This window comes from Leucoraja erinacea, chromosome 7 (genome assembly GCF_028641065.1).
Source record: "Leucoraja erinacea ecotype New England chromosome 7, Leri_hhj_1, whole genome shotgun sequence".
Classification (NCBI taxonomy): domain Eukaryota; kingdom Metazoa; phylum Chordata; class Chondrichthyes; order Rajiformes; family Rajidae; genus Leucoraja; species Leucoraja erinaceus.
Window position 1 is genome coordinate 33,395,014 of NC_073383.1, and position 26,808 is coordinate 33,421,821.

Below are 26,808 nucleotides of genomic sequence, written 5' to 3' on the forward strand. Positions count from 1 at the left end.
AAGGATGATGGCTGATCCCCCACCTCAATGCCACTTCTCCACACCAATTCCATATCATTATAATAGAACTCAGAACACATCGAATAAAAAAGGCCTTTGATGCACTGTGTTTGTGCTGAACATTACACCTAGCTAAGCTGATCTTATCTGCCCCCACATGATCCATGTTCCTCTATTCCCTGCACTTCCACGTGCCCATCTAAAAGCCTCTTAACCATCACTATCGTATCTGCCTCCACCACCACCTCTGGCAATGCATTCCTGGTCCCCACCACCCTCCAGTGCAAAGAACTTGCCCCATACATCTACATTAAACCTTCCCCCACTCGCCATATGCCCGCAGGTGTTGGGCATTTCCACACTGGGGAAAAGGTTCTGACTGCCTACCCCATCTATACCTCTAATAATTGTATATACTTCTATCAAGTCTCCCCTCGACTGCAGACATTCCAGAGAAAACAATCCATGTCTATCCAACCTCTCCCCAAGGGTGAAACCCTCTAATCCAGACAGCATTCTGGTAAACTGCCTCTGCACCCTCTCTAAAGCATCCACATTGTTCCTGTAATGGGGTGATCAAAACCATACACAATACTCCAAATGCAGCCTAACCAAAGTCCTACGGGTTACATCCTTACTTTAAAATCCCAGTTCAGCACTCATACATTCAGTAACCCGATGCATAGCAGAGGCAATTTGTCATGCCTCCTCCTCAACAAAATCATAAGTACACAGATGTGCGAGACCTCTGCCTCCGCTACCCTGGAAAAAAGGAGACGTGTATTAGTTGGTGTCAGGAAAATGGAAGTGCCAGAGAGGACCAGCACTAATGGATACCATTTAGAAGTCACTCTCCTCAACCAGAAATGGAGGTGAACACAATATTTGTGACCGAGGCCAATGACTGCAACTAAGAATGAGAAGGTCCGGTCCGCTCAGGCGCTACAAGCTGATCAACTTCAAATGAATCGTCTTTTTAAACACTCAATATTTTTCAGAATGTGCTCAATTATTCATGTATGGCAACTCAAAACTCCTAAATACCAAAGCTTTCTAACCTTGCTATAAGTTGCAATGTCTGATTAAATGTCTCTCAGTGATTGCATCGAACTCCAGCATCACGTCTGGCAGCACGTTCCCGATATCAACCACGTGATGTTAAAAAAAAACGTGCCCCTTAAAACCCCTTCCTCTTATCTTAAAGAGAGACCAAGCGTAGACTTGGCAATCATTTTGCTGAACACTTACGCTCAGTCCGCCTTGGCCTACCCGATCTCCCGTTTGCCAAACATTACAGCTCCCCTTCCAATTCCCATAGTGACCTTTCTGTCCTGGGCCTCCTCCACAGTCAGAGTGAGGCCACATGCAAATTGGAGAAACAGTACCTCACATTTCTTATATATACACGAGGAACATAAAACTGCCAACCCTGCCCTTTTCTCAGCCACCTTTCTATTAACTAAGGATATTAAAATGTCAGTGTCCTGATCCAATCCATGACCTCAGATCCATGCTCCGATTCAGTTTGCTTCAATCATCCACATCACACACACACACACACACACACGCACACGCACACGCACATGCACACGCAGTCTTTCTAAATAACTCCATCTATCAATCACTTCAGCACAATTAAATGCAGCAGTCCTAACTTTGTATGAATCTTGTATTGTTTTGTTATAAACACTGGTCCTGAATAAAATCTTCAAACCTGAATCCAGCTTCTTTGAAATTATTCATGATATTGAATAATTGCAATAAGATAAGATATAAGAATAACTGCAATGAGAAAAGGTATTCACGTTTGCAAGGATAAAGCCATCAGGGTTCAGCACATTGATCTTGAAATATTCTTAAATTTTGGCACTCTACTCAAATAAGCAAATCACTAACAATTCAAAGTCTGAAGTTATGCATTGAAGCATAGTGGACAAATTGCCTTATGTGCTCAAAACTTTATCTTTTCATGCTAACAGTAAATACATGAAAATATCCCAAACTTTAACAAATGTTCTCCCTCTAACAGCATCTTTTTTGTGTGTGATCACTAAGTGGAAACGGAAATCCTATCAATTCTTTTATGTGCAAATTTTTCTTTCCAAATCAGTGTAGGTCACCCAGCTTTTGCTATCAGTTGACATTGCCACAACCTTATTTATTTTATTCTGTGTTTATTCATATTATCTCAGCTGCAGTGTGTCCCGTCTCTCCTTGAAGTTCAGCAAAATCCACAAGATTATTTTGCACACATGAACTGCCTTCACGTGTTGAAATAACAAACGAAAAGAGGATAGAAACTTACACATTCGTCATTCCATTCCTCAGTGTCTGTCCCCTAAATGGCAACCTTTTAGATTCTCAATTTTTCATTGTCCCAGAATAATATCACCAGCAACAACTGCGTCAATTGTCACACGCACTCTCAGTCAAAAACTTCAAATTCCTGGGTGTGCGCATCTGTCCTGAAGATCTGCCCTGGACCCAGCACATTAATGCAATCATAAAGAAAGCCCATCAACGCCTCTACTTTCTTAGAAGATTGAGGAATTTTAGTATGTCGATAAATACTCTCTTGAACTTCTATAGGTTTAGAGTAGAGGGCGTATTGACTGTAGACACAAAATGCTGGAGTAACTCAGCGGGTGAGGCAGCATCTCTGGAGATAAGGAACGGGCGACGTTCTGGGTCGAGACCCTTCTTCAGACTGATGTCAGGGGAGGGGGCGGGACAAAGAAAGAATGTAGGCGGAGGCAGTAAGACTAGTGGGAGACAACCATCAGGCTATTAAACACTGCAACCTCCAAATAAGCTCTGAACTACAAAAACCTGGGGGCATTGTCTTTGTCTTTGCACTAAATATGCTGCAAGCAAAAATTTCATTGTTCCGTTTTGGGACACATAAAACACTCTTGACACAAGAACTTCTCAGGAGATTCATACGGCGCAGAAACAGGCCAGTCAGCCCAACCTGTCCATGTTCCATCTAAGATGGTCCCCTTGCAGACATTTGGCCATATCACTCTAAACCTCTGCAATCCATGTACCAGGGAACACGAGGTAACTTGGTGTAAGTGATTATTTTTATACTTGATTGGGAGAAAGCTGGAAAGGAGGAGGAGCAGAAATGGGTCGGTGCAGGGGGGCACAGGGTGTGGGGAAGGGGGATTTAGGTAGATTAGCAGATATTGGAGAATTCAATATTCAGATAGTTATCCAAGTGAAATACAAGATAATGTTCCTCCAGTTTATGTGGGGTCTCGCTCTGGCCAATCTTTGCAAGTCCCTATCTTTACTGTTGATAATATACAGGAGCTCCCTTCATTATCAATGAGCCGACTCACCGAAATCCAACGCTAAGCAAACCTCCAGTACATTTTTAAAAGCATATATCAGGCTAATTATAATAATGTGATTGGAATAAAATATTTTGTAGTATTCATTAATGACTGGGTAAAGTTTATATTCCATTAATTTAATTATGGTTAGTGTTAGGACAATACATATCATATTGCTCATTGAACTAACAGGTCAGAATAAGAGGACATGACTAGACTCGGCTGGGGAACTGCACACTGACAACTGGAGAAACAAACGACTGAGGATTCTGGTTAATATACAAAAGTACAAAGTGCTGGAGTAACTCAGCAGCTCATCTCTGGAGAACATGGATAGCTGATGTTTCAGGACAGGACCCTTGTTCAGACTGATTGTAGGGGGTTGGGAGAGGAAAGCTGGAGGAGGGGAGAGGCAGTGCAAAGCATGGTAGGTAGTAGGTCGACACGGGCACGGGGCAGTTTTTGACAGGCAGACAATTGTAATAAAGGCCAGAGATAAGAACCTAAGGTGCTCGACAGGTTTCAAAAATTGTGAAGAAAGTAACAGGGGGGGAGATAGCTAGAGGCTACCTAATATTGGAGAATTCATCATCCATACCTTTGGGTTGTAAACTACCCAAGCAAAATACGATGTATTGTTCCTCCAGTTTGCATGTGGTTTCACTCTGGTAATGGAGGACACACAGAACTAAAGGGTCAGCATGTCCGATACTTCCTCACGTTTTTCAGTCAGTCCAATTTAGTTGATAATCACCCAGTATCATGAAAACACTGGCTCAGAAATACCAAACCATCCGTTTTGTGCATTCTCCCAGTGCACTATATATTATTTTGGACAGCCTCACCCTGAAGCTAGGGGTGGGATTGTACTGCTATTTCACTAGCAGATGTAGTACTTGTACATTTGTTTAAATAACAATATTATTTACCTTGGAAAATGGCAAGGGAGGTCTTACTTAGGAAGGCAGAGGATCAACAAACCTATTTTCATCGATGGGACAATGGTGGAGAGAATCAAAAACTTCATATCTTTGAAGATCTGTCCAGGACCCAGCAATCTGTGGAATTCTTTGCAGATGTGGAGAGTATTTTTAAAGCATAGATTGATAGATTCTTGATTAGTAACAATGTCAAAGATTATGGTGAGAATGGAGTTGAGAGAGAAAAATAGATCAGCCATGATTGAATGGCGGAATATATTCGATGGGCCGAATGGCCTAATTCTGCTCCTCTGCATTATGGTTCAACTCTGTGGCTAATCTAGATGAATATATTGCACTCACAGACATCATCAGCAAATGTGTAGAGGACTCCGTACCAAAGAAGATGATGCAACTGGAAACCATGGATGAACCCAGAAGACTACTCCCAGTAGGTATGTTACAAAACCTACCTGAATCGTGGCTGAGCATCTGCCCCACCCCTTGTGTGTGATTTTGGCGCTGTTTAGAGGGGGCGGGTTTAAAACGCGATTTTTACTAGGCTGTTGCAATCGAAAATGTTCAGCCTAGTAAATCATTAACGGAAAATCGCTGAAAGACCCCGTCGCAAAAGGTATTATTAGTTTTTATGGCCTTGTAAAATAGTTAGAGTAGTTTAAAAATCACTCTCTCACTCCGCAACCTCTCGCAGCCCCAGGGTTTTATAAAGCAAACAATTAAAGGTATGTACCTTATTTTTACATTAAATGGGGCATGTTTATAACCCTGTCTCTAACGTTTTCTATAGCGAGTAGCTCATTTTGGGCTCTTTATATCCCGCAGTATTTTTCTAGACATTTGAGGGCACAAATCCAGTGCAATGTGAACGTTCTAAACCAGCGCGTTCACAGGAACCCACTAGAAAGCCGATTTAAATTGACTTTAATTTAAAGCAATTGAACACTAAATTCCTTCCATTTGGCCTATAAATTGATGTAAATGAGATTTAAAAATCATGTTTTATTGTGAATTATTTGTGAATATTATTTGGACACTTGGGCTATTTAAAAATGTTAATCATTTATTAAGAAATGGATAGATGTTTAGATCTAGTAAATTGAAGTTTGAAATTAGCTACAATTGGGTAACTAACTAATTATATGCTTTAATTTCAGGTCATCCAAGTAAGATTATTTTATATTTGTTTCAGAATGCTTCAATCTATGATAACTGAAAATTTCATTCAGTTCTCTTAATTTTTAAGAAGGTTATGTGCTTTTGACTGTCCACGATCACAGCTTTTTTGTTATGTCCATAGAAAATCAATAGGGAACAAGATGCTAATTTCCGAGTATGAAAATGGCCATAACTTTTTTATTACTTGAGATATGAAAGTGAATTAGGTGTCAAATTAAACTTATTGTTATGCTTTATCTGATGGGATAAATTGCAGACTTGATTTTTTAAATCTCAAAATTTTGTAACATTGCTACTCCCAGGTTAAATCCAATTCTGCAGCATTCAAGTCAAACAATCCCAAGCTGTACAAAAAAAATATATATCTACAATGTTCTCAGAGACATTAAGGATGTCAAAAGAGAATTCCAGACCAAACAGGAGTCCTGAGGCAACAACAAGGACATCCATAGTCTGTAGCAAGGCTTGTTTGTTGTAAAGGGCAACAAAGCAATGTCAAGACAATAACGGTTCCCTCTCTCATGAGCTCAATGTATTCTACATCTGCATGGAACAGAGGTCGATGGAAGAACATCACCCACCCCATCAGCCTCAGCTGTACCTGTACCAATGGTTACTTAGGCAAACCCAAGATTGGCCTTCCTGAGAGGGAATATGCAGAAAGCAACTGGCCCAGATGGAGTTCCCAGCCATGTTCTCAGGAACTATGTGAACCATTTTGCAGAGGTATTCACAGACATCTTTAACCTCTCAATACCCTTGTCCGAGGAGTATTGGTTTAAGACGATTATCATCACAGTGCCAAAGAAAAGTAAAGGAGCATGTATTGATGACTACCATCTATTAGTTCAGACATCCACCATCATTAAGTGCTTTTAGGGACTGGTCCATATAAACTCCAGTCCCCTAGACAGCCATAAACCACTACAGTTTGCCTACTGTCACACCAGCTCTACAGCTGGGACATCTCCCTGGCCCTATACAACAAGGACACCTGCACCACACTTCTCTTTGTAAATCTGCCATCAGCACCATAATCCCATCCAAACATATCTCCAAACTCCTGAGCCCAGGAGTCAGTACTTCCCTCTGCCACGGGATCATCGACTTTCTGATTCATAGAGCACACTCAGTGAGGATAGGCGACAATGCATCCACCATAGTAATTCTCAACACTGGTGCCCCGCAAGGATGCATTCTCAGTCCCTTACTATACCCCCTACACACCCATTACTATGAATGTTTAGGGAGGATAGTAGTCCAAATTCTGCTCCAAATCCATCTAAATGTTTGTAGATGATGCCACTGTGGTGGGTCACATCACAAATAATGACGAGATGGAGTACAGGGAGGAGAAAGCTTAGTAGCATGCTGTCAGGACAACAACCTCTCCCTCAATAGGAGCAAGATGAAGACGCTAGTGACCAATTGCAGGATGCACGGTGGAGTACATGCCCCAATCTGCATCAATGATGGCAAAGTGGACATCATTGAGATTATGAAGTTCCTTGGTATAAATATTACCAACGATTTATCATAGACCAACCTGATCTAACTGACCACCAAGAAAACACACCAATGCCTCTACCTCCTTAGGAGACAGGAAATTCTGCATGCACAACTCTTACAAACATCTATAAATGCCCCACAGAATGCTTACTGTTGGGTTGCAACACAACTTGGTTTGGGAACAACTCTGCCAATATAAAATCCGAACTTGTACACAGTTACTCTGCATCCTTTAAACACTGCTTAAAATTGTGATAGACTGTTTAGTCAAAGAAATCTCATCCTTCAACCCAGTGACAAATCTTATGTAATACAATTCATAGAGAGCATGTTATAGGCACTAACATGTTATAGGCACTAACAAAGTTGGTGGCGAAAAATAGGTTGCCCTACAAATAGTATAAATTGCATTGTTTTGTTTTATTTATTCACTACAGGCAGGCATTATTGGCAAAGGCAGCTTTTACCACCCATTCTTAATTGCCCCTGAACGAAGGAGGTAATTAATAGCCAATCACATTGGTGATGGGTCAGAAATCACAGATAGGGGGACCATACTGAATTATTTCCCTCCCCACCATCCCAAAATGAAGAAGATAGTAAAGTTTCAAGGTTACATTACCAAGACCAGTTTTTGTCACTGAAACAGCACAGTAAAAAGGCTTTTTCTGCCCAATTCTGCACCAAACTATTTACACTAATCCTATATGAATCCCAACTCCCCCCCAGAAAGAAAATTGTAGATTTCAATTCCCTGACTGCAGTGAAAGGACTTATACTATCTGGATCAATGTTCTAGGTTTCAGACTAAAAGTAGAGTCCAGTACTCCTTAAAATGTTAAAAAGGCCAATGTGCACTAGAAAGAAAGAGACAGCACAAGTAGGTTTCAAACATCAATAAACAGGTTGGACAAGACAGCATTCTGTGCTCAGCAATACAAAATAGTTGAAACAGGAGGGTCAGTAAACACAATTGAAATATTTAGTTCCAACAGGCAATTATGGTTTAAACTCTCAATGAATGCTTACCCAACATGATATCTGTAACATGAGCAGTGTGCACTATACAGGTAGTATAGTGGGAGAAATGAGAGCACACCCAAGTGGGGTACAGAAAAGATGGGGGTGTGCAAAGGGGCAGTGGTATTATCCAAAATTGGAGAGTTGAATGTTCATATGGATGGGTTGTAAACTGCCCAAGCCTACCGATGAGATACTTTCATCCAGTTTATGAATTGCCTCTCCCTGGCAATGGAGGCGGCTCAGGACCAAAAGGTTGGGATGGGAATGGGAATTAAAACAGTTAGCAACCCTGAAGATCCAGGAGGACTAGGCAGACCGAGTGCAAGTGCTTGGCAAAGCAGTCACATAGTCTCACCGATGCAAAGGGAAGGCACTTCAGGAGCACAGAATGCAATATGAGGTTAGAGGAGGTTTTATACTTGCTGCCCTGGGAAAAAAAGTTGACCATTCACCTTATGATTTTCTATATATTTAAGGTCATCCCCTCAACCACATACACTCCAGAGGAAGAAAATCCCAGCCTATCCAGCCTCTCCTCATAACATGCCCTGAAGTCCCAGTAATATTCCCACACCCGCACACTTTTCCACACCCTTTCCAGCTTAACAGCATGCTTCCTTCTGCTAGGCAACCAGAATTGTGCATGTATGGTTTCATCAATTACTTGTACAGATGTAACATGACATCCCAACTGCCTGGACTGATGAATACAAGCATTCCAAACATGTCACCACTGTCAGGCAACCACATTGTTTTACAACATTCACCAGGGCTCTATGATTTACTGTGCGTGTTCTGCCCTGATTTAACTTACCAAAGTGCAACATCAAGCACTTAAGAGTTCAAATCCAATCCCTACAGCACACCACAGGCCTCCAATCTGAATAATGACAGCCATGACGACCCTAACTCCTTCCACCAAGCCAATTTTGTATCCAATTGGCCATCTCACCCTGGATCCCATATAATCTCACCTTCCGGACCAACTTAACATGCAGGTACTAATTAATCAATCATATTATTTTATGCATCAATTTACTACCTATATTAAAAAGCTTAAAGTACTTTCTTCATGATCACTCTATTAAAACTATTCTTAATGACCATGCTCAAGACAGCCATCCACACCACGCTCTCCCTCTTTTTCCCTCCCTAGGGAGAAGAGCCTGGCTTTAAGGGCTTCAGTAAAATACTCATCAAATATTTTTAAAAGTTATGTTGTAAAGCATGAACCTATGTGTTTAGCTCCTGCTGTCGTCCTTTTCTTGCGTATGGCATGCACAGCCTAAAGTTGTAGGACAACTTGTTCTATTTGATCTTATTTGATTGTGCACGCCGGGTTGATTACATTTGTTGAAACAGGGCGGACCATGTGAAGGTTGCAATCTCCCACCCCAGATCCTGCTGTTCTGCCATTGAAGTCTATTTTTTTCTAAAAAAGGACTTGGCAACCTACCAAAATGGTCACATTGCATTTATCTACTCTGAAGTTCACTGGTACAGGTCCACCACCAATTTCCATTATACTTCATTCCAGAACCTTGCTGGAACATCAGCTTTGTGGACCAAAAGCAGTCACGGCCTCCGAGAGAAGTCGAACAGTCTACCCAAGCTGCCAGGGAGCAGAGATACTGCCTGTAGATTCAGCCTCTGAAATAATGGCTGTGGGAGCAAATTTGACCCCGGCTGCCGGGCCTAGGCAACACATTTTTGGGGGTCTTCCGGGAGGGATTTCAAGTACGCTCCAGTAATTTTGTCCAGATTAAAGGTGCCGGACCACCAGTTGCTGGAAAATCGGTGGTGCACCTGTAATATACAGCAATTCTGAAAGTTTATTAATATCCAACTGTATTTTGCCACAGTACTCCTCTCTTAATTCTGTATGGCTGGCAAACCTGGGCAGACTTTGATTCAAACACAAACTAAGCCCAAGGCTACATAGTTGAGTTTACACAGGATCAGGTGCCTTATTGGAACAAAGAGTCTCCTCACTAATTACATTGCCCTACTTGTTGTTCTCCTCAAGTTGTGAAATTATATGGCAGATTCCAGATTCCTAAAAGGTGAATAGCAGACTTTATACCAATTCTTGCAGAGCAACTCTTCATTACGTTTGTATATTAGTGTTTCTCCTTCATTCTTTACTGCTTGGAGGCCAAAGTACTATTGATCCTGGTATTTGTCCTGACTAAATATATTGTGACCTTGGTCACAAGTTAATGCAACACTTTATCAATATCAAGTGACATTTGAAAAATCTAATATATGACATCTACAAAATGACCCTTATCTGCCATGTGTTGGTTCTTCAAAGATTTAAATGATCAAGAGTAAGATTCCCTTTCAAAATCCTCACTGACAGCACTATTTTCAATTACTACATGCATTTTTGAGTGAGAATTTTATTTTTTCTACTGCAAGTATTGCTAATTGGTCTTTTGTTTCCTGAACCACTTTGCTGTTCCTTTTTAAAAAGGTATACTCATTCTAGCTATGTTTCAAAATTTTACAGTACCCAAAATTAAATGCAGTAGAGATTCAAGGGAGAGGAAACTCCCAAGTCTAGTTTTTTTTCAGCTCTGGAGAGAACACAGGAATCCATTCACCCTTTAAATTGTTTTAGCACTGTACTTGCATGCAGATAGAAAGGCTTAATAAATAAAGGTAATGTTAGTGGCGGCATGGTGGCGCAGCGGTAGAGTTGCTGCCTTACAACGCCAGAGACCCCGGATCAATCCTGATTACAGGTGCTGTCTGTATGGAGTTTGTACATTCTCCCCAAGACCCTGTGGGCTTTCTCCGAGATTTTCGGTTACCTCCCACACTCCAAAGATGTACAGCTTTAGGTTTATTGGCTTGGTATAAATGTAAATTGTCCCGAGTATGTGTAGGATAGTGCTAATGTGCGGCAATCGCTCGCTGTGAACCAGGTGGACAGAAGGGCTTATTTCCACGCTGTATTTCTAAACTAAACTAAATACGAAGTAGGTTTGAGGCAGAAGGAAGAGAACTGAACCATTGATACTCGCACCACTTTAAACACGCACTTTCACTAACAATTATGGCTGGAACATGCAATATCAATAAACTTCACTGCAATTACTCTCTCAGGCTCACCTAACTGCACTTCCCAAGCCTTCACCTTTATTGGAGAGCTGACAATCTCACCTTAAGAGCACACCCTATCTTGATGTGAAACCATGTAGGGATTTATTCAGCATCCCAGGATCCAAGTCACAGAACTCCCTGTACAACTGTTTGGCATGAAGCCTGTGAAACAACCACAAGAAACCAAAACAAAAGCTGTTCCACACGAGAATAAAGAAAATTCTTGGTGGCATGGACTGAAATCATTTACCCACACATCATTTGAAAAAAGGAAATTAACCTTAAATCGGCATCAACACACTTCATCATGCATAACTTTGAAAATAATGTTGTGCTATTCTGACCGTCTCTATTTCAGCAATCTTATTTGACTTCCAATTAAACATTAATCACTTGCTCACCCACAAAAGCCTTGTCTAAATAGGAAAAAAATCTGAATACTATCAACTTCAGTAAACAATGATAAACTGCAACTTATGAAGACATTTTCATGATCATGGCATACATTCCTTTTCTTCTAATCAGAAAAGGATGCATTCCCGTGTGATGCAATGAAGGGATAGATTCCTCAATGCTAGGTAAAGAGTAGGCTAAAGATCTGACAAATGCCAGCATGAGACACGGGAGAATCAGTCAGAGACTAAAAAGGTCAAAGAAGCTGACATAAAGAAAAAATAGAATGGGATGCTTACACAAGGGGCAATTTATCATGGTCTATTAAAATATCAACTTGGTTTGCCAGAGTTATGAGGTAGTAGTTTGACTAGCCAATCACCTGTGCGGTGATCTTGTACACCTCAAACATTGGGGGTGAAATGAATGGTGTTGATAAGGTACCAGAGTTGCCTATAACACGGTTATCCAAGGAAATAACTGTGCATAATTGTGTCTGAGGAATTGCTGGGATAGGACAAGATAAACAGAGATATAGGAGATGTTGTCAACCAAGTGACTAAGTAGGTTTGCCACCTTGTCTTAGATTGCTAAAAGTAGTGAGGGTGGAAAATGCAGACGTGATGTCAGGACTTTCATATGAAGAAAGACTGGATAGACTCAGCTTGTACTCACTAGAATTTAGAAGATTGAGGGGGGATCTTATAGAAACTTACAAAATTCTTAAGGGGTTGGACAGGCTAGATGCAGGAAGATTGTTCCCGATGTTGGGGAAGTCCAGGACAAGGGGTCACAGTTTAAGGATAAAGGGGAAAAAATCCTTTAGGACCGAGATGAGAATATTTTTTCCACACAGAGAGTGGTGAATCTCTGGAACTCTCTGCCACAGAAGGTAGTTGAGGCCAGTTCATTGGCTATATTTAAGAGGGAGTTAGATGTGGCCCTTGTGGCTAAAGGGATCAGGGGGTATGAAGAGAAGGCAGGTACAGGATACAGAGTTGGATGATCAGCCATGATCATATCGAGGGGTCGAACGGCCTACTCCTGCACCTATTTTCTATGTTTCTATGTTTCTAAATAGTCCATTGCTCCACAGAAACCAGCATGGTGCCAGGAGATTCCAAAGGTTTGTTTGAGAGTGAAGGATAAATCTGAAAACCATAGATAAGATACTCCAACATTGGTGATTGGGAAACCATTACATATAATGGGCTAGAAAAGGGACCACAACCCAGATAACAGGAGAGTATGATAAAAAGCAACAAACTATAGATGCCTGTAATCTAAAATCAAAAATGCCGAAAATAGTGAGCAGGTCAGGCATCACTGAAGGAGGAACAGAGTTAATGTTTCAGGGCAATGACCTTCATCAGAACTGAATTTTTTTTTTTTTTTTTTTATGTTTCAAGGTAGGGGAAGAGTGAAGGAACAAAATGGAATGTCTGCGCTAGGGTAGAAACCTAGAGAGAAAACCTCGGCTTCCTTCACCTAGGGTGGAAACCTATGGTACAGGTAGACAAGCAGAGATGGTGCCTGCTGAGATTGTAATGGCTTGTTAACTGCAACGGATCTATCTGGAGGTGTAAATAAAGGAAGAGACAATAGACAATAGGTGCAGGAGTAGGCCATTCGGCCCTTCGAGCCAGCAACGCCATGCAATGTGATCATGGCTGATCATCCCCTATCAGTACCCCGTTCCCGCCTTCTCCCCAATCAGTACCCCGTTCCTGCCTTCTCCCCATATCCCCTGACTCTGCTATTTTTAAGAGCCCTATCTAGATCTCTCTTGAAAGCATCCAGAGAACCTGCCTCCACCGGCCTCTGAGGCAGAGAATTCCTCAGACTCACCACTCTCTGAGAAAAAGTGTTTCCTCGTCTCCGTTCTAAATAGCGTACTCCTTATTCTGAAATCGTGGCCCCTGGTTCTGGACTCCCCCAACATCGGGAACATGTTTCCTGCCTCTAGTGTGTCCATATAACAATCTTATATGTTTCAATGATATATCCTCTCATCCTTCTAAACTCGAGTGTACAAACCCAGCTGCTCCATTCTCTCAGCATACGACAGTCCCGCCATCCCGGGAATTAACTTTGTAAACCTACGCTGTACTCCCTCAATAGCAAGAATGTCTTTCCTCAAATTAGGGGACCAAAGCTGCACACAATACTTCAGGTGTGGTCTCACTAGGCTCTGTAAAACCACAGAAGGACCTATTTACTCCTATATTCCAATCCTCTTGTTATAAAGGCCAACATGCCATTCGCTTTCTTCACTGCCTGCTGTACCTGCATGCTTACTTTCATAGACTGATGTACAAGGACCCCCAGATCCCGTTGTACTTCCCCTTTTCCCAACTTGTCGCCATTTAGATAGTAATCTGCCTTCCTGTTTTTGCTTCCAAAGTGGATAACCTCACATTTATCCACATTAAACTTCATCTGCCATTCATCTGCTCACTCCCCCAATCTGTCCAAGTCACCCTGCATTCTCATAGCATCCTCCTCACAGTTCACACTGCCACCCAGCTTTGTGTCATCTGCAAATTTGCTAATGTTACTTTGAATCCCTTCATCCAAATCATTGATGTATATTGTAAATAGCTGCGTTCCCAGCACCGAGCCTTGCGGTACCCCACTCGTCACTGCCTGCCATTCTGAAAGGAACCCGTTAATCCCTACTCTTGGTTTCCTGTCTGCCAACCATTTCTCTATCCATGTCAGCACTCTACCCCCAATACAATGTGCCCTAATTTTGCCCACTAATTTCCTATGTGGGACCTTATCAAATGCTTTCTGAAAGTCCAGGTACACTACATCCACTGGCTCTCCCTTGTCCATTTTCCTAGTTATATCTTCAAAAAATTCCAGAAGATTAGTCATGTATGATTTCCCCTTCGTAAATCCATGCTGACTCGGACCGATCCTGTTACTGCTATCCAAATGTGCGGCTATCTCAACTTTTATAATTGACTCCAGCATCTTCCCCACCACCGATGTCAGGCTAACTGGTCTATAATTCCCCGTTTTCTCTCTCCCGTCTTTCTTATAAAGTGGGATAACATTAGCTACCATCCAATCCACAGGAACTGATCCTGAGTTTATAGAACATTGGAAAATTATCACCAATGCGTCCACGATTTCTAGAGGCACTTCCTTAAGTACCCTGGGATGCAGACCATCAGGCCCTGGGGATTTATCAGCCTTCAGTCCCATCGGTCTATCCAACACCATTTCCTGCCTAATTTGGATTTCCTTCAGTTCCTCTGTCACCCCAGATCCTCTGGCCACTACTATATTAGGAAGATTGTTTGTGTCCTCCTTAGTGAAAAAAGGAATTAGAACAAATTTTTAAAAAGAGAATTGGAGTTAAGATATACATAATACAGCAATTCTGGTCACCCTGTTACAAGAAGGATGCAAAAACTTTAGAGGGTGCAGAAGAGGTTCAGCCGAACGCTGCCTAGATTGGGGGATTTAGGGGCGGTGGTAGTTTTGGAGAGGGAGCAGAAGGGGTTGACCAGACTGGTGCCTGGATTCGGGGGTTTTAACTAGGAAAGATTTGACAAACTTGGATTGTTTTCTATAGTACGCCAGAGGTTGTGTACCTTGCTGAAGTACATAAAATAATGAGCGGCATTCCGATTGATAAGAATATTGGGGTCAAAGTCCAATACTCCTTGAAAGTAACCACACAAGTAGACAGAATGGTAAAGAAAGGGTATGGTATGGTATGCCTTCATTGGTTGCGCCATTGAGTACAAGACTGGGGAAGTCACGTTGCAGCTTTATGGGAATTTGGCTAGGCTGCATTAAGAGTACGATGTACAGTTCTGGTCGTCTCATTAGAGGAATAATGTGGCGCTTTGGAGCGGATTTAGAAGTAGTTACCAGAATGCTGCCTACCTTAGGTTAGCTATCCAAAGAAGTTGGACAAAATTGTTCTGTTTTCTGTGCAGTGTCAGTGGCCGAGAGTAGAGCCGATATGATGAGATGCATAGATAGTGTAGATGGTCAGAACCTTTTCCCCCCCAGAGTGGAAATGTCAAACACAAGAGCACAGACACACACGGATGGATATGAATGGAACAGAGGGATGTGGATCATATGCAGCCAAGTTTAACAGCATATGTTTGGCATGGATAACATGGGCCACAGGGCCGTATTGGTCAATGTCCTAAAGCTAGTTCCCACAAATACAAAGCCATTCAGAAAATATATTTTAAATTCTTTACTGACATTTATAATATTACTCCTCACCGGCAATCAAGTTACTGGGGGTCCCTACTGTCCAGAAACTCAACTGGATCAGCCATACAGACACTTGGCACCTGTGGCAAATGATTCACCTCCTGACACACCAAGGCCTTTCCATCTTCTACAAGACAGAAATTGGAAATGTGATGGAACACTACCGACTTTCCTGGATGAGTGCAGCTCCAGATATTCTCAAGGCCAAAACTATCCAAGGCAAGGCAACCCGCCTAGTAACCATCAGTTACCTGAAACATTCATTCCACCACCTGTTGCAGTGTGCATCATTCACAAAAGCATGACTGTTATTTGAACAGGCTACACTGTCAGTATCTCTAAAACCACAACCTCCATCAACAAAAAGAACAGGGGCAGCAGACATACAAGAACAACATTACCTTCAAGATCCTTCCAAGCACTCATCCAAATTTGGAAAAATATTGCCAGCCCTTAATTATCACTGGGTCTAAATTTTGTAACTCCCTCCCCAAGCCCAAATCCTGAACCACTAGAAAGACTGCAACCATTCAAGGCAGTGACTCAACCCCACTGGCTCAACGCCAATAATCAGCAACAATAATCAGCAGATTCTAAAAATGAATTAAAAACAAGAATGGAGCATAGATGTATGTATCACAGGGAGTGGCAAGGCAAGTTAAAGTAACATGATCCCAGGCCTTCTCAACAGCAACTGGAATACAAAGCAATAATGTTATGCTGTACTTGTGCAAGTGCTATAGGCCTTGGTGTACTGTACGCCTTTCTAGATATTAAGTTACGGCAAGAACATGGAGGCTTTGACAAACACCCAAAAGGAAATTATGAGAATATTTCACAGGAGTTAAAAAGGAATTATAAACGTTTTGAGTTGAGATCCTGAATCAGGATTAGAACTGGAAAGGGAAGTCAGTATCAAGAGGAGAGGTGGAGGGGAGGAGACAGAAACCGTTAAGTGATAGGTGAACTGAGGGTGCAGGTTGTCCATCAGGGAAAGTTGCTGACTGGCACATTCCAGATTGCGGGAGTACGTGCTGAGGGACTCGCTGAAGCTTGGTGCAAACAATACCAAGGCTCCAGGGGGAAGACCACAGTGTAGGCCTCTTCCCTGGTGGGACATTGGTGAGCAAGGTATAGTGAAGATGTCCCTCAAACAAGGGAAGGGATATTAACCCACGGAGGCACATGCGAGGGTGCTTGGTACAAGTATAGTTTGAGAACACTACAGAATATTACACTTATTACTATCTAAACACTGAGAAAGTCAAAAGAGTTTTCTTGCACTGTTCTTATTTAATATACAAGTTCATAGGTTCTCGGTGCAGAATTAGGTCATTAGGCCATCAAGTCTACTCCACCATTCATTCATGGCTGATCAATCTTTCCCTCTCAACCCCATTCTCCTGCCTTCTCCCCATGACCCCCAACACCCTTACTGATCAAGAATCTGTCAATCTCCACCTTAAAAATATCCACCAACGGCCTCCAGTCATCTGTGGCAATGAATTCCACAGATTCACCAGCCTTTGGCTAAAGAAATTCTTCACTTCCTTACTAAAAGATCATCCTTTTATTCTGAAGCTAGATTCCTAGACTCTCCCATTAGTAGAAACATCCTCCCCCCATGCACTCTATCCTGGACTTTCATCTTTTAAAAATTCTGAATACAGTTTATTTTCAGGGAAAAAATATGGACAGATATAACTAGGTAGGGAGTGTAGTTGGGAGACAGATGCAGAAGGGTGGGAGGTACAAGCAAAAATAAAAGGACAAATTGAACCAAGTCAGGAGAAGGGAAGGTGAAGGTGGAGTCAGCTGCTGGAGGGTGATAAGCAGGAACACAAAGGAGACTAGAACTGAAAACTGATAAGTTAGGAAGTTGATAATGAGAACTGTTTTAACAGAGAGGTGAAGGCCAGATGGAATCAGATGGATACGAGAGGAATAGAGGGCAAAATATGTAATAGGTGGATGGAACCAGGAGGGAGAGAAGATGAAATGGATGATGAAGGGTTGGATTGGGCAAAGTATGGGAAAGCAGACGAAAATGAGATGACCCGAGATTGAACAGATGGACAGTGCAAGGAAACAAGACAGGAGGCAAGGGTTTCCTGAAATTGGACAATTCAATGTTCATGTAATTAGGTTGTTGAGGAAACAAATAGAACACGAGGTGTTTCTACCTGTAGTTTACCCTAACATTGGAGAACACAGAGACAGGCAGGTTGGTGTAGGAATAAGGAGAGTTGAAATAGCATGCAACCATTAGCTGTATACAGCCTTTGTGAACAAAGTGCAGGCACTCTAGAAATTGGTTATTTGGTCTATGCTTGATCATGCTGATGTGGAGAAGGCCATATGGGGAGTTGGATGAGATGCGTGGGAATCGTTGCCTCACTGCTGAGGACCGTTTAGTTCCCAGGATGGTGGCGGGAGAGAGGGCAAGAAATAAATGTTGCACCTACTGTGGTTGCAGGGGAAAGTGCTAGGGGCCAGGGAGAGATAAGCAGATAAGGGAATCAGAGAGATTGGTCCCTACAGAAGGCAGAAAGGAGTGGGAAGAGGATGATGTTGTTAATAGTGGGACTCACTACAGATGGCTGAAAGGATGCAGAAGCTAATAGGGTGAAAGGCAAGGTCTAGGGGGAATACTCTCGCCAAAAAGCAGTTGTTGTTTGAATAGAAATCTGATACAAGGAAACAGACCCTTTAGCCCAAATTGGCCACATCGGTCAACATGGCCCATCTACATTAGTTCCTCCTGCCTGCCTTTGGCCCATATCCTGTATACCTGTCCTATCAATGTACCTGTCCAAATGTTTCTTAAATGTTGCAATAGTACCTTCCTCAACTACCTCATCCTCTGTTTTTTGTATTGTGTGAAAAACTTCCCACTCAGGTTCCTATTAAATCTTTCTACCCTCACCTTAAAAGTCTTCTGGTTTTTGATTCCCCAACTCTGGTCAATGACTCTGTGGATCTACCCGATCTGTTCCTCTCATGATTTTGTACACCTCTATAAAGATCACCCCTCATCCTTCTGCGCTTCAAGGAATAGAACCCGAACCTACTCAACTTCTCCCAATATCAGGCCCTCGAGTCCTGGCAACATCCTCATAAATCTCTGCACCCTTTCCAATTTGACAACATCTTTCCTATAACATGGTGCCCAAAACTGAACACAATTCTCTAAATGTGGCTTCACCAATGTATTCTACAATTGTAACATGACCTCCCAACTTTTATACTCAATACTCTTCCTGATAAACCTTGATGAAAATAAAAATGCAGAGATTTAAAGTAATCCAAGGAGAGCTAGATAACTGGATGCAAAAATGATTTCATGCACAGAAGCAGATGATGGTGGTGGAAGAAGTTTGATTTCGGATTGAAGTCACCCAATTAATGCTGTGCCCATTGCTATTTGTCATCCATGTCCACAATTTGGACAAGAATGTACAAGGCATGATTAGTAAATTTGTAGATTCAATTAAAATAGGTGGTATCGTAGAAGTGAAGATGGTTATCAGGGATTACAGAGGGATCACAATCAGCTTGTCAAGTGGGCTGAGAAATGGCTAATTGATTTAATTTAGATAAAAGTAAATGCTGGGGTCAAGGGACGAGCGCTCATGTCGCAGTCCTGTTTCCACCAATCTTTTCACCACCATGCACAAGAAGCACAAGACAGACACCATTGTATGCAGGTTTGATTTGATTTGATTTAATTTATTGTCATTGTCTTCAATGAAGAGACAACAAAATTATTTTTCCCTTACAGTCATACAAAAAAAATTAAATTAAAAAAACCCACAGAAGACAGTAGTCCACAACACAAACATCCCCACAGCAGCACCAAAGTTCCCCACTGTGACGGAAGGAACCAAAGTCCAGTCAACCTCCTCGCCGATGTTCCCCAATGTTCACCCGTGGTCGGGGCCTCCCGAGCACCCCGTAGTCGCCGCCACGGGCGTCCCGATGTTCAGGCCATCTCGCCGGGAACCTTTCGTCGGCCTCCTTCCACCAGAGTCCGCGGCTCCCGATGTCCACAGGCCGCGCTGGGCGGAGAGTCACACTGGCGACCCCCGGCAAAGGGTCCCAGGACTCCACGATGTTAAAGTCAGCGCCACCCGCCACCCGCCTTGGGAGCTCCGCAACCACAGCTCCGCAATGTTGGAGCAGCGGCCCAGCATTCCAAGCGGCAATCCCAGGAAGGCCTCGCCCGCTCCACGATGTTTCCAGCGCCTCGCCGCCGCTGCTGAAAATCTGGTCCGGTCCGGCAGGAAAGGCTGCGCCAATCCAGGTGGTAGGCCGCGAAGGAGGGAGCGAGGACGCGACTCGGATAATAGCCGCATCCTCGCCGGGAAGCGATTGAAGGACGGTTTCCCCCTTACCCTACCCGCTTCCCCCCCACATAAAATACTGAAAAACACTAAAAAACACTCTAAACATAACAACATTTAAAAAAGACAGCCAGACCGTGGGCGGAGGCAGCTAGCAACAGCGCCACCGGATGACCAGGTGTCGAGAAGTGTGCTCGGCTCTGGCTGAACAACTTCTAATCTTGTGTGTGGACTTGATAAAAAAAAAGAATGTAAGCGCTACAGTTTTGGAACACAAACTTGGGCAGGACCTCCAGTGAACAATAGGACCTAAAGTAGTGTGTGGAGCAGATAGATAGAGGAATAAAAGTACATAGTTTCTGAAAGGGGAGTCACAGGTAGGCAAAGTGGTTAAGAAGGCTTTTGGCACTTCAGTCAGGGAAGTCTTCAGTCAGGGAATGGAGTGTAGAAGTTGGGACATTGTGTTGCAGTTGTACAAGACATTGGTGAGGCCGCACTTAGAGTATTGTGTTCAGTTTTGGTCACACAACTATTGGATAGATGCTATTAAACTCGAAAGAATACAGAGAAGATTTACAAGCATGTTGCCAAGACTCGAGGGCTGAGCTATGTGGAGAGGTTGTGCAGACTGGGACTTTATTCCCTGGAATGCAGAAGGCTAAAGAGTAATCATATAGAGGTGCCAGAATCATGAGGGGAATAGATAGGGTGAAGGCAAAAAGCCTTTTTCTCAGTGTAGGAGAATCAAAAACTAGAAGACATAGGTTTAAGGTGAGAGGAGAAAGACTTAACAGGAATAGGGGGGCAATGTTTTCACACAGGTGGGTGTATGGTCGAGCTGCCAGAGGAAATAGTTGAGGCAGGTACGATAACAACAATTAAAAAGACATTTGGACAGGTACATGGATACAAAAAGTTTCAAGAGATATGGGCCAAATGCAGGGAAATGGGACAAGCTTAGACGGGACATCTTGGCGGCACAGGCAAGTTATGTCAAAGAGCCTATCTCTGTGCTTTATGAATCATTATTAATTAAGAATTAGAGGAGCCAAGGTTGTTTTTAAAATTACAACACAAACCACCATTTACTGTGGCAAGAAACTGCAGATGCTGGAATCTTGAGCAAAATCTTAACTGGTTAGCACGCAACAAAAGCTTTACGCTATACCACAATACACATGACATTAAACAAAACTAAACTAACAGTTTCATGGAATCTTAGAGCTACACAGGACAGAAACAGACCTTTAGGCTCACCTTGGTAATGCCAACCAAGTAGGTGTATTGGGCTAGTCCCATTTGTTTCTAATATCTATCCAAATAGGTGTTAAAAGTTGTCATTGCATTTTTACTTCATAATTATATTATTTTGCTTCCTCTGGCCAATGCTGTATTCTCTCTTGGTGAAAAGAGGACTGTCTTAACCCTCCCCCCGCCATCACCTTAAGCATGTTCTTTAGTTTTAAAAATCTAACCTTAGAAAAAAAAATGTGAGCATTCACTTTACTTTTACACCTCATGATCTTGTATACCTCAATAAAATCACTCCTCAAATCTTCTACACTCTAAGAGCCCCATCCTATCCAAACTCTCCCTATAACTCAAGCTCATAAGCCTTGGAACCATTCTGGTTATTCTCTGCTGCATCTTTTCCAGCTTACTGACATCCTTCCAATGTATGTATGACCAGAACAGCACACAGTACATCAAGTGCAGTCCCACCAAGGACTTGTACAGCTGTATCATGATGTCCCAACATTTATACTCGATACCCTTCCCAAAAAAAGGCAAGTGCTTTCTTCACCACACTATCCTTCTGACTTACCATTTTTTTGGGAACCATGAACCCGCATCTCCCAGATCTCCCTGTTCTGCAACACCCATTTGGGCTCTATCATTTACAGTACAAGTCCTTCCCTGGTTTGACCCAAATTGCAACAGCTCATATTGTCAGAATTAAATTCCATTTGCCACTCCTTCGCCCAGTTTCCCAATTGACCTAGATCGTGTTGTCAACTTAGATCCTATTGTCAACTTAGATCCTATTGTCAACTTAGATCCTATTGTCAACTTAGATCCTATTGTCAACTTAGATCCTATTGTCAACTCCTTCCATACCATCCACCATTCCACCAATTTTGGCAATATCAGCATGTCGAAGGGGCTAATTATCAACTTCAGGAAGTGTGGTGGAGTACGTGTCCCAATTAGCATTAATGGTGCACGATTGAAAATGATTGAGTGCTTCGAGTTCCCTGGTGTCGATATTACAAACGATATCTCATCAACCAACCACATGGAAGTGACAGCCAAAAAGGCACATCAATGCCTCTACTTGCTGAGGAAATTAGACATATCTCTGATGTCTCTTACAAACTTCTGCATATGCAACATAAAAAACACTTGTTCTGTTCGGATGGAACTTGCAGCGAACCCATTGACTGGGGATCCTCGCCTCATGCCAACGGCGCATGCGCTGCTGCCAGCCGGACTGCCGTCCATGGCGCATGCGTGGCGGCGGCGGCTCCGGGGCCGGGCAGCCCGCTCGCTCACCGCTCTGTGTTTAGCGGCGATGTTGCAGACTGGAGCCGGCTCAGCGCTGCTGCCAGGCTCGGCAAATGCAATGTGTTCCAGACATTGCCTTCCTTTCAGAATGGAAACACAAAGCAAAACCCGCGGATTAAATCACCCTTTCCCCCATCCCACTCTGATATTAGCGAGAATGGATTTCCACCCAATTGCGCATTTATTACATGATTTGACTTGTCTCTCAGAGAAAAGGCGAGTTTAAAATGCAGCGAGAAAAGTCGATTACTTTCTGTTATTACTCCCAAGTTGGCTATGGATGAAGTAACCCCTGTGATGACTAGTTTATTCGCAATATTTTTTTAACTGCAAATTAAATATAGTTACCTTAATGCTGTACATTCTGATTCCTGATTTTTCCAAACTCCAGACTGGCCGCTGTACAAGGTTGCATGTTGTACTGCCGTGCTTAATAGATTTCAACAAGTTGCACGCTCTTAATATCTTGCTCATTGTCGGACTTGGGATTCAAACGATTCGATTCAATCGCGTGTGAAATTTACTTTATTGGCGTTAAAAGTTATTTCTGCACCACCCCGTGCAGAACTCAGCCACGGTCAGGCTGACTGACTCCCAATGACTGAAGTTAGGATCCGGCCTCTTTTGTACTATTGTGTATGGTGACCGGGCGGCCTCACTGACGTGAAAAGTTGACCAGCAGCGACCTCGTGTCGTTGGGTTATTTCACTTTACTTCGATCTGGGGGATCTCCTGTCAACAGATGCAACCGTATCAGCTGTGGAGCTGCGGATTCCTTCAGACATTCGGCACAGGTTGAGATGTCCGCACCGTATTTCTCCTAATCAAGCAGCGCTTTTAATAGCAAGTTTACTCTACCTGTGGAGATTTCCATAGGAAACATGAAACCGTTGTTGACCTGCTATAGTACGTAAATACATCCATACCATATGAACACAGTGAAACAGACCCGACAGCGTGATTGCAAAGTCTTTCCAAAGCTCCAGAAAAGTATTAACGTTATTCCGATGTTTTTTTTCCTTGAGTCCTTTGTAAGAGCAAATATGCGCACACTGTAAAGTTGAAGTAATAAAAGTCGGAGAGGGGGCGTGGTGTGGCTGGGCGGCATCTTTTGAAAGTTAACTTTTATATCCCAGAGTGATTATTTTAATAGATTAAAATCTTACTAACTTCAGAAAAAGGAACATTCCAAATGTTTTAATTATCAGTTATTTCACTACAATTGTGACAAATCTCCAATCTTATTATATCGGTATACATTACCATGGGCCATTCAGCCTAGCTAGTCCATGCCAGCTTTTAATGGTGTGGAGATCCTCCTTATCATATTTTACAGAAACCCCGTAACCTATTTCCTCACACATGTCTATCAACTCCATTTTAATTCTTTTTTTTGCTGTTAATCTGCAGCAAAGTCCACTTTACAGTCGCCAATGACCCATCAGGCTGTCTTTGGGATGATGGAGGAAACCGGTCCACCCAGAGGAAACATATGTAATCACAAGGGAAAAAATGCAAACTCCACACAGACAGCACAGTAGGTCAGTTTCGAACCTAGTTCGCTTGAACCATGTGGCCACAACTGCCAACTGTGTCTCATTGACCTGTATTTTACTGTGTTTACATGTTCCTTTGATTGATTTTGTGTACCTTGTGTGTTAAGACTGTTGGCAGACTGATTTCCCTCTGGGGATGAATAAAGTTCAATCGTATTGTATCATTCTCCCCCTCTCCCAACTGCTCGTGTTAACCTGACAGTGTGGAGCATGTTCCCTTTCTGGGTCGAAAAATCTCAAATGACTTGTCCTGGACCCTGCACATAAATTGATATAAAGAATGCGCGGCTCCAATTTTTTTAGAAGTTTAAACAGATTCAGCATGGACACGGATAGTAAGGGTTTAGAGGGATATAGGGGCCAAATGTCAGCAGGTGGATCAAGTGTAGATGGGGCATCTTGGTCAGCATGGGCAAGTTGGGTTGAAGAGTCTGTTTCTGTGTTATATGACTATTTGTCCAAATGCTCCAGTAAACTTAGACAGATGTACTGTAGAACGTTTGTGTAGGAGGTACTGCAAATGCTGGTTTATACCAAAGATAAACACAAAATGCAGGAGTAACTCAGTGGGACAGGCAGCATCTCTGGAGAGAAGGAATGGGTGATGTTTCGGGTCAAGATCCTTCTTCAGTCACCCATTCCTCTACAGAGATGCTGCCTGTCCCAGTGAGTTACTCCAGCAATGTGCATTTAGATAAACTGTAGAAAGTATCCTGATTGTTATTTACAAGATTAAATCCATCCAAATTGAGATTTTATCATTTTTGTTTGAATTGCACTTTAGTTCCTGTGGTGTACACTGGTCCTTAAGTGAGTTAGCAAAATCTTCTTCTCTACTGTTATCAACAGTTCGGAATGGACTTCAGCATGAATTTCCTATCTTCCAGTTTACCTTGTTGTGGTCCTTGCATTTTTTAATCTACACTCTTTCTGTAGCTGTAACTCTACATATATACACTCTTTGTTTTCTCCTTTGCACTACCTGTTGCAATATGCATGGTGTTATGTTCCTGGAGAGTACATAAAGCAAATATTTTCACTATATTTTGTTACACAGGACAATAATTAAACAAAACCAATACCAGGGACAATATACCTCTGGTATATGGTAAGAAAAGGGCAAGTAGGTGGCTTGGCAGACCCCTCAGGTCAGGTCTAGGAGCATCCTGACAAGGAGGTTTCCCATAAAATTGGCCACCTTCTGCACCGTGCCGAAAGCTTAAGCGCATGGGGCTAAAGTGAAAAAAGAAAATAAGCAGCCACGCAAGGTATTTAAACATAAATAGGGAACATACTATCTGGGACTTCCGTACAACACTCTCTACTCAAGATCATGGCCTGGATAAATCAGTAAATCCGGTTGAGTGGGGGTTAGCTTTATAGACAATAGACAATAGGTGCAGGAGTAGGCCATTCAGCCCTTCGAGCCAGCACCACCATTCAATGTGATCATGGCTGATCATCCCCAATCAGTAACCCGTCCTGCCTTCTCCCCAATCAGTACCCCGTTCCTGCCTCTGCTATCTTTAAGAGCCCTATCTAGCTCTCTCTTGAAAGTATCCGGAGAACCCGCCTCCACCGCCCCCTGAGGCAGAGAATTCCACAGACTCACAACTCTCTGAGAAAAGCTGTTTCCTCGTCTCTGTTCTAAATGGCTTACCGCTTATTCTTAAACTGTGGCCCCTGGTTCTGGGCTCCCCCAACATCGGGAACATGTTTCCTGCCTCTAACGTATCCAAACCCTTAATAATCTTATGTTTCAATAAGATCCCCTCTCATCATTCTAAACTCCAGAATATACAAGCCCAGCCACTCCATTCTCTCAGCATATGACAGTCCTACCATCCCGGGAATTAACCTTGTAAACCTACGCTGCACTCCCTGAATAGCAAGAATGTCCTTCCTCTAATTAGGGGACTAAAACTGCACACAATACTCCAGGTGTGGTCTCAGTAGGGCCCTATACAACTGCAGAAGGACTTATTTGCTACTATACTCAACATGCCATTCGCTTTCTTCACTGCCTGCTGTACCTGCATGCTTGCTTTCATTGACTGATGAACAAGGACCCCCAGATCCCGTTGTACTTCCACTTTTCCCAACTTGACACCATTTAGATAGTAATCTGCCTTCCTGTTTTTGCTACCAAAGTGGGTAACCTCACATTTATCCACATTAAAAATTGCATCTGCCATGCATCTGCCCACTACCCCAACCTGTCCAAGTCACCCTTGTTTCCTGCCTCTAGCGTGTCCAAGCCCTTAACAATCTTATATGTTTCAATGAGATACCCTCTCATCCTTCTAAACTCCATAGTGTACAAGCCCAGCTGCTCCATTCTCTCAGCATATGACAGTCCCACCATCCCGGGAATTAACCTTGTAAACCTACGCTGCACTCCCTCAAAAGCAAGAATGTCATCTAAATCATTGATGTACATTGTAAATAGCTGCGGTCCCAGCACTGAGCCTTTTGGTACCCCACTAGTCACTGACTGCTATTCTGAAAGGGACTCGTTAATCCCTACTCTTTGTTTCCCGTCTGCCAACCAATTTTCTATCCATGTCAGCACTCTACCCCCAATACCATGTGCCCTAATTTTGCCCAC

General features: G+C 42.7%; 1 protein-coding gene and 1 long non-coding RNA gene across 2 annotated transcripts in view; one reads left to right on the top strand and one right to left on the bottom strand.

Moving 5' to 3' along the window:
- The window catches only part of cps1 (carbamoyl-phosphate synthase 1, mitochondrial), a 146,699-nt gene extending 123,317 nt beyond the window's left edge, over nt 1-23,382 (bottom strand). Inside the window, exon 1 of the mRNA XM_055638179.1 lies at nt 22,993-23,382. Coding sequence (XP_055494154.1) covers nt 22,993-23,118 — 126 coding nt within the window. The 5' untranslated portion in view covers nt 23,119-23,382. The remainder of the gene's footprint in view (nt 1-22,992) is intronic.
- A 122-nt stretch (nt 23,383-23,504) lies between these two features.
- On the top strand, nt 23,505-24,366 carry LOC129698853 (uncharacterized). The gene is made up of 2 exons (XR_008723738.1): nt 23,505-23,634; nt 24,055-24,366. It is a non-coding gene; the product is annotated as an uncharacterized LOC129698853 (long non-coding RNA).
- The last annotated feature ends 2,442 nt before the right edge of the window (nt 24,367-26,808 follow it).